General features: G+C 39.8%; 1 protein-coding gene across 11 annotated transcripts in view; it reads right to left on the bottom strand.

Moving 5' to 3' along the window:
- Positions 1-18169, bottom strand: part of BICD1 (BICD cargo adaptor 1) — a 164693-nt gene that overhangs the window by 25294 nt on the left and 121230 nt on the right. For 7 of the 11 annotated variants that reach the window (XM_072923520.1, XM_072923521.1, XM_072923522.1 and 4 more), the window contains exons 5-7: positions 12894-13988; positions 7131-7282; positions 982-1189 (exon numbers count right to left, since the gene is read on the bottom strand). In XM_072923520.1, coding sequence (XP_072779621.1) covers positions 982-1189; positions 7131-7282; positions 12894-13988 — 1455 coding nt within the window. Of the gene's footprint in view, positions 1-871; positions 1190-7130; positions 7283-12893; positions 13989-18169 lie in introns of all 11 variants that reach the window. The other 4 variants (XM_072923518.1, XM_072923519.1, XM_030263275.4 and 1 more) reach the window with 1 other exon arrangement.

Here is an 18169-nt window from a genome sequence, read left to right as displayed (position 1 = left end):
TTGCTTAACAGGTAAAAATCAACTATTGTTGACACCCCATGTCATTTCCAGAGCAGGACACATTGTCTGCATTGGAAATCCTCCTTCACCTTAGGGAAGGACGAGATGAGGTTGGTTTATATCTCAGCATCCTCAAGTCAGCTTGTACAAGGTTCCCTGATTGTTCTCTTGGTTTTGCATTGTGATTAGAGCAGACAAGAAAAGGGGGTGATTATCTAGGACTTCTCTAACAGAGTCCTCTTCATCTTCAAAACCATGGATTTGCCCACACCTATTGAGTTTTGGCAGGGGCAGGCACAAGACATGAGCTCACAGCTTGAACCGCAAAACATTTGCATTAGATTAAGAATGGCAGCCATCCCCTTCAAAAGGTTTCTTGTTCCATGTAGAAAAATTGACCTGAGCAAACACATCCATATTCTTTTCACACTGATAAAGAACAAGCGAGCACCAGAGCTAAACAAAGAAATGCAGCTTCTTTCATGTTAAGCACTAAAATGCTCATAGAGCACAATCCTTCTTTTATTTCAGATGCTCATTATGGAAAACCATAGGGAAAAACTTAAAGAAAATTTGTTAAAGAAAATACATTCACACTTAATATTAAAGACATACAAGATGCACCGAGACACTGACAGAATATAGTTCAAAACACTGCATTCAGGAGGAAATAACACTGAGTAGGTGGATCAGAACCACATGTTGCCAGGCTTTGAATTTCATACTCATATCCTCCCCACCGCCTTCTACCCAAAGGATGGAAAGAAAAAAATAAAAGTAAAAAAAGGAATCATTATGTTTATAATTCAGTGAATGACTTTAATGAAAGTCTGGCTACTGCACTGTACTGTAAAGATCACTGCATGCATACCTTTTCCTCTGAGTGCCACTGCTGACCAGTAAGTTTGGTTGCTGTGGGCCCTGACTATGCAGGAGGAAAGTGTCTATGCTTGGCACGGTGGCTGATGCCTCCTCACTTACTTTAGGGCTGCCGATCTTGCTCTTTCCCAGCTTGCCTTTGCTGCGTCGGGATTGCTCGTGGTCGAACTCTAAATCCTCCAGTCGCTGGGTAAGGGCAAGTTTTTGCTGGATAGCCATGCGCAGCAGAGAGTTCAGGGTCTTCTTCTCATCCTCTGCAGCCGCCAGCTGCCTCTGCATCTCATCCAGCTGTGTGACATACTCATCACACCTGTGGAAAAACAGGGCAGAAATCTGGGGAAACGGCCCAAGAACCGACTCGACCAGTGAACACATCCCTGGGCTTCAGTTATAGAGCTTGACTCAGATGCCAGCTTTTGCTGACCCTAATCCTGGCAGCAGGCAGCCCGAATTCTTCTGTTCCCACTTGGAATAAATTTGGACTTGGATGTAAATGTCACCATGTCCCATTCAGCAAGACAACCTGTGCCTATATTAACGTAGTCTATGACAATGTAACATGTTTCTGATGAAGATAAAAAGCAATTGGAGGGGAGGTATGGGATTATTTCCAGTTCAGACCACAAATAATAATTTTGGGTGCTGCTTCTTCCAGTAAGTAATCATGGACAATAATGTCTGCCAATCAGAAAATGCTATTTCCCACAGGCAGTACTATCCACTTCAAGAAAGTATTACAAAAGAAGACTGTGAGTAGTTTGAACAGTTATGTATCAGATTTTGTGAAATGAGAAACCTTCCATTATTTACCCTTGTTAACCACTTATTACCATGATTACTATTAGTTCCCATTGATTAAAAGAATACTATTCAGGAAACTCCACACCTGGAAGATATTTCACATTTACTGTTGAATCTCTTGGAGGTGTGCTCATTACTATGGTCACCTACTCCTTTTTAATGCTCGGCCTTTTTTACCCACATGAAAAAAAAAATCTTTTAATTTGCTTTAGATCTCTGAGAACTAAAACCACCTTTTTTATTATTTTATTCTATTTAAAACCACATTCAATTTATTTCTGCTTTTATCAATACTTCCCAAAGTTAACAGGAAAAGCAAGGCATTTCAAAATTGTCTTAAAACACTTTTTGAAGTGAAATAGCTTCAGTTTGATAGCAATAGACCATCTAATCAGTAAGAACCAAGAGCAAAAAAATAAATGTATCCCAGCAGTAAGATGCTTCACAGACAGCAGTACTGCCTGACCATCAGACATTTGTGGAAACACCCAAGGATTTTTCATGTTGAATGATGCAGCTTCACCATATTTCCTTCCCACAAGATCTAGGTGAATCTAAGCAGGTTTCCAGTGTAGCTGCTATCTAATGGATGAGGATGTAATTTTATCAGTATCACTTACAGAAAGCAAGCATAGAAAACTATTTTAGTCTTCCTCATCGAAATGTGTGATGCAATAAACCTTTGAATTATTGTGAACTGAAGGATGAAAGTAATTTCTCTGAAATTTTAATCTTCCTTTTGGGAAACAGAAACACAGTATCCTTGAAAATGTGGAGTTAGTTATTCTTCACACAGAAATACTTATACATATATTGCACACCCCTTGAACAATTCAGGCTCTGCAGGCAAAATTACTAAGTCAGATACAGCTTCATCTACAGTTTCAGTATTATCTTCTTCTACAGGGCCTTAATAAGCATGATTGTTGCTACTCAAGCCTTGAGGAAAAGAGACAGATATGAAATGCCAGTTGCCTTAACACCAACTTGCGCACCTATTTCTGCTCCAAGCTGTGAGATGTCTGTTGATGCTTAAGTCAGTTTCCTTGACAGAGACATGAAATCAGCATTCTGAATATTATAGTAATTCTGATTTCAAATTAATTTACTTTAATGTCTGTGTTATCAGAGTTTAAAAGCCTCATTGTTGTAACCAGATGGGTCTTGTGTCCATGTCCTTTATTCTCTCCTGCTTTCCTCTTCTTCACTGAAATATTCCCAGTTATGTGCAAGTGTGGGATAAAAGAAGAAGTGTTTCTAATTAAAAAAGAAAAAAGCATTTCACACATCTATATTGCCTTTTGCCTATATTTCATAAACATTCATGAAGTCTCACAGAAGGAAGAAAAATGTTAAGGATCTCCTAGGAGAAAAAGGTAAAGAGCTCCTAGGAAAGATGACTTCTGGCATGGCAGAGACCATTGCAGGGCTCCAGGATACTCCAGGTCTCTGAATGGGTCTTTCAGGAGGGTTCAAATAGTGATAGCAAAAGTTAGGTTATGTCCTCCTGAGTCAGAACTCTTCCCCAGTTTCCCTCTTGCCTCAGGACAGGTTGTAAGCTGCAAGTAACAATTAAATAAACACCACTGTGTTCTTGCTGTCTGCTTTTCCTTAAGAGCAAAAATCAAGGTTTCACCTATTTTTAATTTCTCTCATCTCAGAAAGGAAGCAGACAGACACATAAGCCCACTTATTTTTTATGAACTGATCCAAGCAGCTTATATAGGATTTTAAGGGATTTCTGGTTCCATTTATCCCTCTCGTCTAGGAACATAAACCAAATACGAAATCAGGCTTATGTGTAATTTAGGTAACATAAATCATAGCAGAGCTTGAGCTAAAACCCAGTGACACTGACAGTGACAGGTCCCTGCTCTAACCAGATAATCATAATTCTCTTCTGTTCAAAAATGTTTTCTCAGCTCTGCGATCTGTTCAATCTTCCTACTCAGTCTCTTCAGCACACATTTTTCTTTTAAAATTATCATAAGAAAATATTTTGATGGATGAAGAATAAAATCCATGCATGCAGTATCAGACCAGCAATATTTCCTGCTCTCTCCTATTACATATCTCTATTTAGGCTAGGAAAGCAAGCCATGTAAGGACTCAGTGAAGTTTGCTTCCTGAATAGATTAAGGATCCCATTTAGAAGTAGTTCCTTCTCTCCTTCAGTACAAGACTTCCTCTCATAGGGCAATACCTACTCTAGACTGGAAAACTAATGTTCTCAATAATTACTTATTGTTCCTCTGGATGAGTGTTGCTCGCTGCTTCACAAACACACACCACTCTTACGCTGGGTTAGCAACTCAGAGGGAGGGGAAACAACAGGAGGGGCAGGAAAGGCTTCTCTGGGAATTCCTCATTTTCTCTGGGAATACCAGGAGCAGCCCATGAAAAAATAAGCAGGTTGAAGGCTGCACATGGCACTGGCATCTAACAGAAACTTCAGCTCTGCTTTGCCAACGCCTTGAATCACACAAAAGAGGTTTTATATGCTGTATAGATATTTCTTCTTCTAAGAGAGGTGAAATATTCTTGACAGGTCCAAAGCACATAAATCCTAGAAAGGGGTCACAAGGCTAATGAAAAGAGAAGGAGGAAGCTGTAGAGATCAGAATCTCAGAGATTTTTGGTTCAAATGAACTGCTTCAGAAGTGAAAAGGGCAAAAGTAGAGGGACAAGCAGGACAGAAAGAATTTTGAGACAAAGAACTGAAAAAAGAACTTAAGGAGTGAAGGATGAACAAGTGTCAGAAAAAACACAGAAAAAGGAAAGCTCCTGCTCTCTGCACAGGGGAGCTTTGGAGGAAAGTGTCAACTTGGCTGTTCAGACCAGAAACAGATGCTGGGCTCTACAATGTGTGCTATGACCATTATCCAGTGTATTTGAGGAAGGAAACACAGTTCAGCACCAGATGAACATCCACTTGGGGACCAAAATGATGTTTTATGGAAAGCGAAAGGATATTCTTCTATCAAAAAGTATAAGCAACCATTTGCAAATCTAATATGATTCTGCTATCAGGTTGATCTCCCTGTGGTACAAATTTAGGAGTAAGTACCATGTGATACACTATAACCATGGAAACCACTGTTTTATTCACCTAAAGACCTAACAATTGCTTTTTTATGCTGAAGGTTGCTACTGCATCTAATGTTACTACACAAAAATCTTACAGCCTTGTATTTTCAAACAGATTTCTCCTCTTCAAGAGACTTGCAGAATATATCAACTCTCTGTCATTTAAACAAATGCTCTTCCAAATGGACTATTCCAAATGGAATGAGTCAATGATTTGACCATTTAGGAAGATTGATTTAATTATAAAGGCCATTAAACTCCATGCTAGGGAAGAAAAATGAATATTTTACAACAGAAAAATCTATAGGAGTATAATGATGTGGAAGACCTTGTAGTGAATAATTTTTTATAACTGTGCTCAGAGAATACTGGGGAAAACTTAGGATGTCAAGAGCAGAGATATGTCACATAGACCATACATTGAGCGTTTAATCACTACTACATGGAGTTTACCAACAGTAGTAAATTATTTGGATGGGATTTATTGCTACTACCATTAGAAATTTTTAAATTAAAAATATGTAACTCAGCAGGTTACACAGACTCCTTTCATAGCTCATAGAGAGGTAGAGAAGTTTCTTTACATCCTACACACAAGACATCTAGAAAAGATACCTGGATGAGTGGCATCACTGAAGCCTAATTCTCATGGAGGGGATGCTGATGCCTCCCATCAGCTCCAGGATATGCCTTGAACCCAACAGAAGTCTGCACTCAGAATGCCCAAATTAGGTAAGGAGCATTCAGTATATCAACAATCTAACATTCCCTTTAATTAACTTCTAAAGCTTTGCAAACTACTTTTACCTCAGATGTTGATGATTTATGGCCCATGCAAGACCCTTGTTTGCTTTTTGCTCATGATGCCACTCCTCTGCTCCGGAGTTACCTGCCTTCCACGAAAGGTCAACACATGCATTTCCAACACACACACACAACTCTCCTTTCTGGAAGAAAACCTTTAGATGCCAATGAAATCAATCAGGCTACCTTGGTTCACACCACCTGCTGAGCTGGGTCTTCGTTTCCATTACGTTGCTACACGCGCTCTTCTGACGATGGACCTATGATGAATTTGTACACAGCACCAATGTCAAGACTTATAAATGTCCCTTTTCTCCTTCCCCTTTATCCCAGCTGCTGCTGCCACTGTACCTAAGCATAAAAGCACCTTAGAAGACTGAAAGTGGCGAGATGGCACTGCCAGCAGCACTGAAGAGATGTTGGCAGAAGGCACAAAGATGTCTCATCCTTTATGGATTAAAGCACAAACAAGAAATCTGTACTGTGCTTGACCATAAGAGGAGGGAAAAAAAGTCTTTCTTGTGTATTTCCAAAATAAGAAATTATTGATGAAAATGCTGGAGCTTTTAAAAAAAAGACTTTTAGGTAACCTTTTAAAAAGCAGCTAAGATGAGAAGACACAATCATAAGCTGTGCCAGGGGAGGTCTAGGTGGTCATTAGGAAGAATTTCTTCCCAGAAAGGGCTATTAGACATTGGAGTGAACTCCCAGGAAGGTGGTGGAATCACATCCTAGGGGTGTTTAAGGAAAGCCTGGACTTGACTCAGTGCCATGGTCTGGATCACAAGGTGATGATGGGTCATAGGTTGGACTCAATCTCACAAGTATTTTCCAACCAAATTGATTCTGTGATTCCATGTAAAACCAAAAGATCTTCTGAAGAAGACATGGAAGAAGGAAAGATGAAAGTCGATTAATTACTGTCCTGCCAGCAGGAACTATGTTACAGAAGGTAAGTGAAGTTTTTATCCTGTGAAGGAGAAGATAATAAATTGAACATCACAGTGGAAGAAAATAAGAATTTATGCTGGAGTGGGAAATTACAGTGGCCTTACAATTATTAGCACTGGATTACAGCATAGGCTGGTTGATTAAATAGATTTTACTACTGGTAAGTAATAAATCTCACTGTAATGAAAATGTGGAGTTCTGAAGATCATCATTAACCATACGATAGCTTTACATGACAGAATCACTGCGTACTTCTGAATGGGAAAATCAGCCACATAAATCCACTATTTGATTTCCACTTAAAAAACCCTATAAATGCAAATATTCTGTAGGCATATACTGCCATTTATAACACTTTGCTCAAGGTTGTATTGACATTGCTATTCTTCAGCTTTATTTTCCAAGACACACATCTCAGCAGCTCTTGAAAGCTTGCAAGTTTTGCACAGTGTGCATTCTAGGACTCATTCACCTTCATCCAGCAAAACCCTGACCATGCAGAAAATATCTTCTCTATCCTCCTAGGCACCCCACATACACAGCTAAGTGTGTTCTCAGCACACACACGTTTACAGCGCTGAGCCAGATGGTGACACCGTTTCCCTTACCTGGTTGCAAACATTGCTCTCAAGGATGAGAAGGTGGCTGCATCTTCCTTCAGAGCCTTTAGTTCATTCCGTAGCTTGGTCATGGTCTCAGTCACCATTGCTTTTTCATTTTCATATTTGTTCTTCAAATTGGCCAGTGCCACTTCAGCTGTCTAAAAACACAAGCAAGGACATGTGTTTATGAGACACAGATCTGAGAACAGTGAAAATCCCATGCCTGATTTTGGTTTTGATGTCTTTCATTCACACATTAAAGAAATTAAACCTGATCTTCACTGGACTGCACACTTTAACTTCTTCTTTTAAGTTGTACTCCATGAAACCAGGAGAAGGAGAAAGCAGCTGAAAGGACAGAGCCCATTTCAACAGCAACTGGCAACAACTCAGCACCTCAAGTATCTCTGCAGAACTGTGTAGCTGTATATGGAGGGCTCAGGCAAGTGATAAAGTTACTACAGGAGCTGCTACCACGTTGTTTGAGCTGCAATAAACAACCAAGTGTGTCCCCTGGCCACTTTGCAAACAGGACACAGAGCACACGAGGCTCAGCCTCTGCAGCCAAGCTGTGAATCACCGTGCTTGGCCGCAAGCCTCCTGCTGGCTGAGGCTTTCCTTGGGCACAGGGAAGGCCAGGACCTGGCAGCTTGATTTATGCCTGAGAACTGCCAATGATCACTGCTGTGCAAACCAGCATCATTTTAACAGTCTTAACCACTAAAAAAAAAAAAGAGAGACTAAAAATATGTAAATTATAGTTTTCATTTAACAGGAAAGCAAAGCTTTGTATTAGTCCCATTCCTAATTTTTTACTGCTCCCTTCTTTCTGTTTTCAATTTCATCCATTAAATTTCTTTAATTTACTACTGTACTGTTTTTAATAGTTACATTTCTCCTACCTCTGCAGGACTTGAACATTCTGCTTTACCTATGAATTTAGTATCATTTTGTAGTTATTCAAAATACATAGTTTTATAGAGGCTTTATACCTACTGCTGCTTAAGACATTTAAAAATATTGCCTTTGAATGAAATGAAGAAAAATTTGCTTCCTTTTACATTTATTCATACATATATGGTTGTTTTTTGCACTTCATTTAGTGCATAATAAGTTGCAGCAATTCACACAGGAATCAATTTCCTCTGTTGATCTTATGGGCTCTTGAGCCACCACCAGGGGAGAGAAGTTTAGAAGAACATTAGGTTGAAGCAACTAGCAAGGGAACAGGACAAAGATGGTAATGACCAAACAGTTGGAAACCGATTTCAAACTCAGTTTTCCAAAACTGAATACATCTCCCACTACCAATGTCTTAACAAAAAGGCACATTAGAATCTCCTACTAAATTACAACTGGATTCATTTGTGTCGTGTTAAATAAAAGCATTAAAATAACTAATTTTTTAAATTGTATGCTCACCAATAATATATTCTTACTTTCACACCAATTTACATTAAGATAACATATTTTTAAAGGGCAGTAGTAAGCACCTATCATTTTAAATAGATGCATTATTCCAATCCAGATCTGAAATCATCAGCAATACACGTTAAAATTATCAATCACTTAGTGATCTATTTAAATCAATTCTGCTTTTTTCAACCTTGCTGATATATGCTTTGGTGCAGTGCAGGATGGTGGACACCAGCCTATGTCTTGGCAGGATAAAGCAGAATTAATCAGCTTTTTGTCTGTCCTCAGCCGTGACCAAAAATGTGCACTCATAAATTACAGTAATTTACACATCACTGAAACTCTGCACAATGATCAGACAGATCACGATCTCCATGTTTTAGTTTGGATGTCAGGGTAAGCTAATGGACATGAGGATGAAAATATAGTTTATTTGGTGAATAAAAGTAACTGAGGAAGGACTGTGTCAAATCTTCAAACATTTTTTTCTTCCTATTAAAGTTTCCTATTAAAAAACATAGAGAAAACAAAGCATAAGTTTCAAATCCTAGGGGAAATACTTCATGTTTCTCCATGCACCAGCCAAGCTGCTGAGGATCTCCCTCCTGGAAGTGAAGAACAAATGGGCACAAGTGCTCTGCTAGAGAAGCAAATAAAACTAATAAAAAAGGTGGGTTTAGTAGCAAAAGAAAGAGGGTGTGCACAAGCTGAGGAAGCTTCTCTTGGAAATTTGGGAAGCCTGAAGAGACAGGAAACTTGCCTGAATCCTGAGAACACCCTGAAGCCTGAACGTGGAGAGTGAGACGGGACAGAAGAGGAATTCAGCCTCCATCTATCAGAGACACTTATAGAGTGTCTGGTCACCTCAGCTGGACTGTCACACTGTGCCAAACTAACACAGACAAAACAAACTGAAGACACAGCTTTGTGTTACACCTCCTCCAGTGCCAATTCTGGTTGAAATTATTTCTATTTGTTCCTCATCTCAGCCAATCTCCAAAACTGTACCCATTAAACCATATATGCCTGGTTATGCCTGATGCCAGTTCATAGGATAATCTATATTTAGGTAATCTAGAATAGTGTATGCAGAGTGTTCTCTGAAAGGAAGGATGGGATAAATAAAAGCCTTAATCTCCAAGTAGTGGGTGGCACAAGGAAGTAGATGTCAGGACCTGGCATTTTTTTTAAAGCTGTGGTTAAAGAAAAAAAATTAAATCAGAAAAATCAGAGAACTTTTTTCCACATAAGAATGCAATCTCACAACACACAAGTAGATGGGGAGCACAAGAAAAAAAGATGAAAACACAAAAAAAAAAAAAAAAAAAAAAAGCATGAATACTCTTCAGTAAAGTAAATAATCCAATAAGACAGCAGAGGTGCTAATGACACTCTCTTGTCAGACCAGTCATGCCAAGGAACTGGCAAATGAAGTACCCAGGCTCTCAGCCAGCCGCCTGCAGACATGGGATTGATGGCTCACTGTGCATTTACTGTGTAGAAGTCACCTGGAACTGACAGCAGCACCAGCAGGGAGCAGAGAGCTCCAAGGCCTGGACTCCAGCAGGGTGTGAAATACCAGCGAGGAAAAGAGAGCTGAGGAGCACACAGAGCTCAGCTCCCTCCCCATCCCCAAAGCCCAGCCCTGGAGGTCAACAGACTGAGCCTAGCACCTCAAGCACTGCCAGAACTAACAGGATCCTTTCCATCCTCCTCTGTATCCTTACAGAAGAGATGTTTGCCCAAACTCAGCCCAAAGGTTGCCATCTTCATCCTGAAATCTGTAAACAAATCTCATTTTCTACGACAGCTTTGTATCCCATTTACTTTATATCAGCAGTGTGAGAAGCAGACCAGCTAAAATAATTGTTAATAAATATTAAATCCTACACTGGTAGGATTTTTATTTCACACACAAAAGCAGAAAACTAGCCTGTATTTTTAGAACAGAGAGTTGTACGAGGTATTTTGTCTTTTCATCAACCCTCTCTTTCACAGCAGAAATTCTACTGTGTTCTGTCCATATAATATCAGGCATTAATTTATAGATAAAATTCTGTATGTCTGGGGTTATCAAGGTATTTTTTCTGAAGACTTTTATGGGTATTGCAGTTATGGGAGCTGAAGACACCATAGTTACTGCTAATGCAGATGTGAAGGTCTTGCTGACTCAATTCTGTCTCATTGAACTATTTGCCTATGAAAACAACAGATCAGCTTTCCATCAGAACTTCAGGGTATTAAATTCCCCTCATAGGCAGCTTTGCTTTCTGATTGCTATTAGAAATCAAAATCAAACCCATTATTGAACCAGTCCTAAAAGTTACTGCATCACTAATTTGATTTTACTTTTTCATTTATGCTACTTGTTAATGTTTATTCCACCAGTCAGGTGCAGACACAGTCATCTGGGCTGTGAACAAATGGATACATAAATCAGCACAAGGTAAGCAAGCAAGCCAGAAAGATTAATGTGCCTTGCTTTCTTGAGCAATTGATTTAACAATCCATTTTCATGGACTTAGGTTTGTGTCTTGCACCAAATGTTGCTCTCTTTTTCGTGCTAGAGCTTTGTGAAAATAAATATTTATAAATAATATTTATTTATAAAATAAAAATACTTCTTTGTAAATACTACTGACCAACACTACATACCAACTGCACTTCCTTAGTTAAAGGTATTTTTTCACTAAAGTACAAAATTCCAAACCCAAAATACCAGACCCAAGGAAGGGCCCACATGGGAAGAGCATCCCCAGCCTTTTGCTGCTTAGAAACTTACTCTTTTGAAGGAGAAGACCTCAAGAGAGTAAATCTTCACTCCTGTTTTTTTGAACATTAGTCAAAACATGAATTTGGGTTCTGGGATACACCCACCACTTGAGGCTGGCACATAATAAATGATTCTTCCCCTGTCCAACATTAAATTTCTCCTTCCCTTTACATTAGTATGTCTTTTAGCTTGAAAGTTTGAGGAAGCTGGTATCAGGTATGCATGAACGAGTACTGCAAGTTTCTGTACTCAGTTGTACAGTTACCAATGTCTATGCTGCTATCTAATAAATAAAAGATTAGTTAATAGCAGCTCCTTAGTCAGCAAATCTATCTTTTCCGTTTCAGTGAGCATGCTTTAGATAATGCATTATTTCTGACAGCAATAAAAAAGTGAGACTAAGATAGATCTTCTGGTATCAGCAAAAAATAAATGATACCTCTACGCTAATGGGAAAAATCTTCAATTTGGAATCATGGAATGTATACCCACATACATTAATTCTATCTAAATTACATTTTAATTACATGGAAAATCTACATATAATTGCTCAGAGCTATTATTGCTTAGCTAGAGATGGTATTTAATTACTTGAGTTAATATTTAACATGTGTTGTATCAGGGAGGAGAGGAATGCTATAAAAGATTCAATATGTGTTGAAATATTGCTGCAATTTAAAAATCCCCAGTACCCTATGCAGTTACAGATACACCAATCAATTAAACTTGAAATTGTAACTTCAGAATAGATGACTATTGGGAATTTTAACACCGAAATCCCATTGCTGTCAACAGCTAAAAGAGTGCCAAGCTGTTAACCATGATTCAAGCCCCCATGTGGTGATCACCGCACAGTTTTCCGGTGAGGAAAGTGCCAGGCAACCTAGAATGAAACCACTGCCACTGCAGCCTTTTGCATTCAGATTTAATTCTGAGCAAAAGGAGATGCATCAAAGTAAATAGAACTATTTGCATGTTTAAACTTAGATTTTTTTTTTACAGTGTTACAGTGTTTTCTAACCTGAAATCTAATGGATGCCAAGGGCTTGGTAGATATACTATGCAAAGAAAATTGAAGGTACTCTTGAAAAATATTGCATTAAGATGGATTTCTTTTGGCATTTGATATCAAGTACTATAATTTTGGCTTCTTTTTATTGGTGAAACATCAAAAATAAAGTGGTTGAATAAATTTCTCTTAAGATTTGAAAAAAACTTGAAATAATTCCTTGAAGATTTTTATTTTCCTAAATAGAAGAGCATACCACTGAGAGCCTCTCCAGGGGTGTTCTATTTTGTTTTCCAATCTTGGTATCTTAAACAGTTTGTGATATAATACCAGCAACATGCATGGGCAGTAGCTGGCTCCTGCCTACACCTCTTCTGAGTGAATGGAGGGTGCTGAGCAAAGCAGAACTGAGGTGCTTAAAGAGGAGGCTGGGAGGGGAGGGAACGAAGGTGTGTCCTTATTTGAGCGAGTGAGAGGCTAAATAACCTGTGAGTAAAACCTCTCCTCCAAAATACCCCTGGGAAAGCTTGGAAGTGACCAGACTTTCCTGCGTGCTTTAGGAGCGCCTTACCTGCTTGTTGGCTTTCAACACCGCCCTCAAGGTCGCGATCTGCTCTCGCTTTGTACTCAGGAGCGACTTCAGCTTCAGGATCTCCTCCATTAAGGCCTCCTTGTCCTTGTCGATCATGGGTGCCAGCTCGCGGGCTGCGGCCCGCTGGCGCGACAGCTGCAGCGACCGATCCACAGCCTTCTGCAAGTGCTTGATTTGGTCCCGTATTATGGCGTTGAGGTTGTAGATGTTCATAGGCTCTTTGCGGATGTCACTGGTGTCAGAGACGGGGGAGGAAGGAGGGGCTGTGATGACAGGAGAAATGGAAGGTGTTTTTGTTGGGCTCTGCTCCTTGCCGGGCTCTGCGGCCTCTTTCGTCACCTGCTCGGTCGGGGTCCTGGCTTCTACAGGCGATGCCACCCCCCGCCTGGCAAGTCGTGGGGACAGGAGACCTCGAGGGTCATCTGGCCCCTTCAGGCTCCCGCTGCGGGTCACTCTGCTCTGCCTGTAATAGTCCAACATGACCCTGTTGGGCGTCTCATTGTTGCACAGGCAGACATGGTGGTAGAGCTGAGCCAGCTCCTCACTGAACGTCACCAGCTCGTCCTGGGCAGTGTTAAGGGTATTGTGGTTTTCATTTGCTATGCTTGTCATCCTTTGTAACTCCTTCTCCATGTGGACCATTTTTTCCTGGCTTTCCTTGGTCGACTTCTCCAGGCTTGTCACCTGCTCATCATACGTCTGGATTCTGCTCTCATACTTGGCCTTCTCTTCAGTGTAGTTTTCCACATAGTTATTATATTTCTCCTTTAAGGCTTTGATTTCTGCTTTAAGGTCTATCACCTCAGTAACAGCTACTTTGTATTTACATTCCAGGATCTCCAAGCCATTGATGTCCACTTCATAGTCGTGTGCCTCCTCGCCGGAATCTCGGCCCTTCTCACAGTCAAGCTCTACTTTCAGCTCCTTGTTGCTCTGCAGGCCCCTCATGGCGTTGACGTGCTCCGTGAGCCTGTGCACGCGCTCGTGCTGCTCTGTCAGGGCTCCCTTGGTGTGCTCCAGCTGCGTCTGGGACTCCTGGAGGTTGGCCAGGAGAATGGCCTTCTCTCGTTCCACCTGCAACAGAGTCAGAGTGAGAAACCCAGGATCTCACCCTACCCATGCTGAGCACCAAACTCTGCAGCCACAGTCATCTCTTCCACCCCACCACTGCCTGCAGCTTGAGGGCTTCCAAGAGATTTTAGCCACATACACCTAAACCATAAAATTAATTTATAGAGCACCGTGTAACTCTCAGAGGTTTAGAAAATCCCAGCATCTGTTACAACTTCCAATATCACTAGATCACAATTTTATATGTTGCTCACTGAAGAATTACCAAGTGCCCAAGCACTGTCTCATCAGCTAGAGTGATGATACAGGATTTATTAGGATGTATGTTCCCTGAATGCAGAAACTGCATCACTGTCAGCTGTAAGCAATTTCTCAATAGAATTTGAATTTATATTTCCCTTTAACAGTTCTACCAATCTTTCACAATATTCATTTATTCTTTGAACTGCTGCACACTTTCATTAAGGCAGATGCAGTAAAAAACTAGCTGGGTACATTTCCACAGATTGAATAACCTACCATGTGGAAATGTAGCAGAGATCAGGACACTGAGCACACGCAACTCCCAGGACTGCCCATCCCCAGCATTTATCTGTAAGCAAAATCCATCTGTTTAAATTCAAGCCAGAAAAAGTAGGATTTGTATTGTAACTAACAACCCACAGGTAGTGACCTAATAAGTTTCTTTCCAAATATCCACATAGAAAAGTGGATGTTGAGCAACAGAAGACATCAGGATGGACACCTCTAGAAGTTTTAATGCACAGCAATTTTAAAGCAAGTGAACGAGACAAGCTTACAAGTTTGATCTCAGGTATTTGCTACTCATCATAACACCCCTGAAAGACTTTCAAGTTTTAAGTGTAATGCTCCAACTTTTTCCTGTCCCTTTGTCCTGTTCTGAGGTTTGAACTGGGAAGCAGAGGAATGCTTACAGAGATAAGATTCTTCTTCCTTTCATGACTTTCACACTAAGACCCTGAACCTCCCAGGTTTACTGATCTCCTCTCCCCCTGCTGTAGTATCTCAGCACATGCAGTGAAAATGGCACTTCCCTTGGTAAGTGCTGGAATTATTAATTCTGAGAATTTAAAGTTTTCAGTTTTTAAGAAAACTTAAAAAAAAAAAAAAAGCAGCAAACCCAAGCTTTCCTTCCCTATCAGTAGTATGTGGAAGAGAATCAAATTAGCCACCACAAATCTTAGTAAAGGAAAAGAAAAGCCTTTGAGTAACTGAGAAGGTATTAATACCATCTCACACAATGTTCCAAGCAGTGCTTCAAACTCTTGTTTCCTCTTAACCAGGCTTTTGAGCCATGGCTGCTGCTCAGAAGTACTAAGACATTGGAGCACACAGTGATCCCTTGGTTTCATAGACAGTCTCTCAAAACATGGCCTCCACCTGCAATCAATTGCAGGCAGAAATGTACAAATAAAAATAGACACCGTGATAAACATCTAAAAAAATCAGCCTACTTTTCTTGTATATAGAGGACTGGTGTCTTAAGAATTAAAAAAACAGGGCTAAACCTCATCATTATTTTATGATCCAGGAAGAGTCTCTCTCTTTAGATATGCAGTGTTCCACTTTTGGCACTACATTGTCAGTGCAGAAGAGGACAGCCAGGAACCACAAGTATTTTGGTATCCTTCTCCATTTTTCATTCCCCTATTGCTATCCCAGTATATCTGCCACTCTAATTGTTGTTCAGCCCCCATGTTAGCCCACTCTTGCTGAGAAAATCCAAAATAGGGTAAACTTCCCTTTTGCCAAGTGCATCTTCTTAAAAGTGACCACTTTCTACAGATCTCCTGGTCAGGCCCATGCTGGGGACCCTCAGAGATCAACCCAGCAGGAGTCTCTTCACCAGCTTTCCTCTTTTATTTCATCAAGCTGCCTGCCCCAGGTCTGCTTTTCCTAGAAAGCTCCAGCTGAACTCCAGTTGTTACCACTTGGTAGAGCAGGCTTCAGTGTTAGCAACACTGCCCTCAGCACATGAAGGTATTTATTCCCTCAGTGAGCTATGAATATGCACAAAAAAATCTGGTTTTGGCTAATTAAAGGATCTCACCTTCTAGTGAGCAATTGTAGTGATAATAAAGAACCACATATTACACACCAAAGGCAGTTGGCTTATTAAAGTGTATGGGTCCACTGTGGGCATGTTCACACCAAAGAAGCCAATTCACTGTAGATTGCACCCATGTAAATATAAATATTTCTTTTTAATAATATTTATTTTAATAAAGCCTTTCCTTTGAGGAAACAACTGTGTGTGAAAGCAGCACACTGCTTCAGTGCATGCTTAAGTTAATCAGACAGAATTGATCCTGCAGGACTACTGATCTGAGCCATTATACCCTATCATGAAGAAAACATGTAGCAGAGCTAATTTGGATCTTGACGATAATTTCTCTTCTGAACATAAATTTGCTCTGGAAACACTAATTTCAAACAGAAAGGATTCTTTCCGGAGAAAACATTTTAAACTTTTAAAACCCATATATCAACTTGCACAGCAAGCAAAAGGAAATACACAGACCTACTCAATTTTATTCATTCTGGACCAGTAATAATGGATTAAGTTAATCCCCTTCTGTTTAAAACCATAAATACATGCTCCTACTGCCAAGGGAAAAGCCCCAAAGCTCCAGCTCAGTCCTGAGCACACCTTTTCAATATTAATGATGCTCCTGTTCCCAAATATGCTAATAATATTTCCTTTCTAGACAACAGTATACTCTTATTTCCACCACAGCAAACTTATGGCAATTCCAGGTTATTTTTCAGCCCAGTTGGTGCATTTTTTGGACACTGAAATTGGTAGCTGCAGTAAGGATTTTTATCATCTTAAAATGAAAATAAAAGCAATTCAAAACTAGCCGTATCTATTTTGTGATTCATCCTTCCCTTCAGAGATTTCAGCTTGAGGAGATTTCCTTCCCAATTCGCATCTATAGTTTGCAATTATGGAAAGCAATTTAACCACAGCCATTTATGTCTTCACCTTTTTATTTTCATTTTTTTCAACAACATCAGAATTTCAGTGAACAATTCCTGGGGGAGACTGGAACAAATTAACAGGAGAACTCATCTCAAGAACCCTGAATCGCAGCTATAGCATATTTGCCACAAGAGTACAAGGCACTGAAGAAGAGTGTCAGAAACTGAGCTGCAGGGACTTCTTATTTTTCTGCCTTTTTAAGAGAATTTTATCTAAGTTTTCCAAATGTGATATTGGTCTCAGAAAAAGGAAAAGCATGACAATGGGAAGAAAAGGAGTCCTAGACTTCAAGGATGAGATAAAGAATTCTTTCCACTGGAGAGCAAACAGGAAGGAAGAATGCAAAGCCCTGAGCTTTCCTAAGAAAAATCTCACAATATGAAAATTTTCAGCAGGACATTTGTTACACAGCAGATATATATATGGAAAGGGAACAGGTGCAATTAAATCTCTCCTAGGGACCAGCACAGCCCATGAAGCAGCAGCATCCAAAAGCTATAGAAGGAATTCTATTTGTCATACTGTTTCAGTGAAGTCTTCTTTATGAAATTGAGGAGCAAAACCAATTTGCCAGACACTCTTACAGAATGGAAAATCTGAAGTTTGCTTTTATCCTAAAAAGGAACCTGATGTCCTATAATTATAAAAATAGTTCCCAATAAATGATCAGTTCCTTCAGAAACTCTGTCCTAGTGCAGCCTCTTCACAGAAAATTAGGAGAAACTCATACCAAATACTGAAATACAGCTGAATCAACACTATATGGCAAAGACACTGTAGACGAAAAAAGAAATCTAATTTTGCTGATGATTTACCTTTTGTCAGCTTTTAAACCTGATTAAGTCTCACATCTACCACACAGAAAACTTTTCGTGTAATTTTTCACATTTAATTTGTATGATCCAAATTTAATTTGTGTGACATGAACTGATGTAACTCAACAGAGAAGGAGATCACTTTGTAAAACATCAGCATTTTGTAGTGACTCTATACAGTATCTAAAGGAGTCAGGCTTTCACTGAGGTCTAGTCTGTATTTTTAAACCATGAATCTTTTAACAGGTTGTAAATGCCAAACAATGGTGGCCACCATTGGCACAGATGTGCTGGGGCCCAGCACCAAAAAATGCTATGACCAAAAATAGTTATAATTTATTTTTTAAGGTCCTAAGTGTGTTCCT

This window comes from Taeniopygia guttata, chromosome 1A (genome assembly GCF_048771995.1).
Source record: "Taeniopygia guttata chromosome 1A, bTaeGut7.mat, whole genome shotgun sequence".
In the NCBI taxonomy this organism is placed as follows: domain Eukaryota; kingdom Metazoa; phylum Chordata; class Aves; order Passeriformes; family Estrildidae; genus Taeniopygia; species Taeniopygia guttata.
This window is presented reverse-complemented; position numbering and strand designations above follow the sequence as displayed.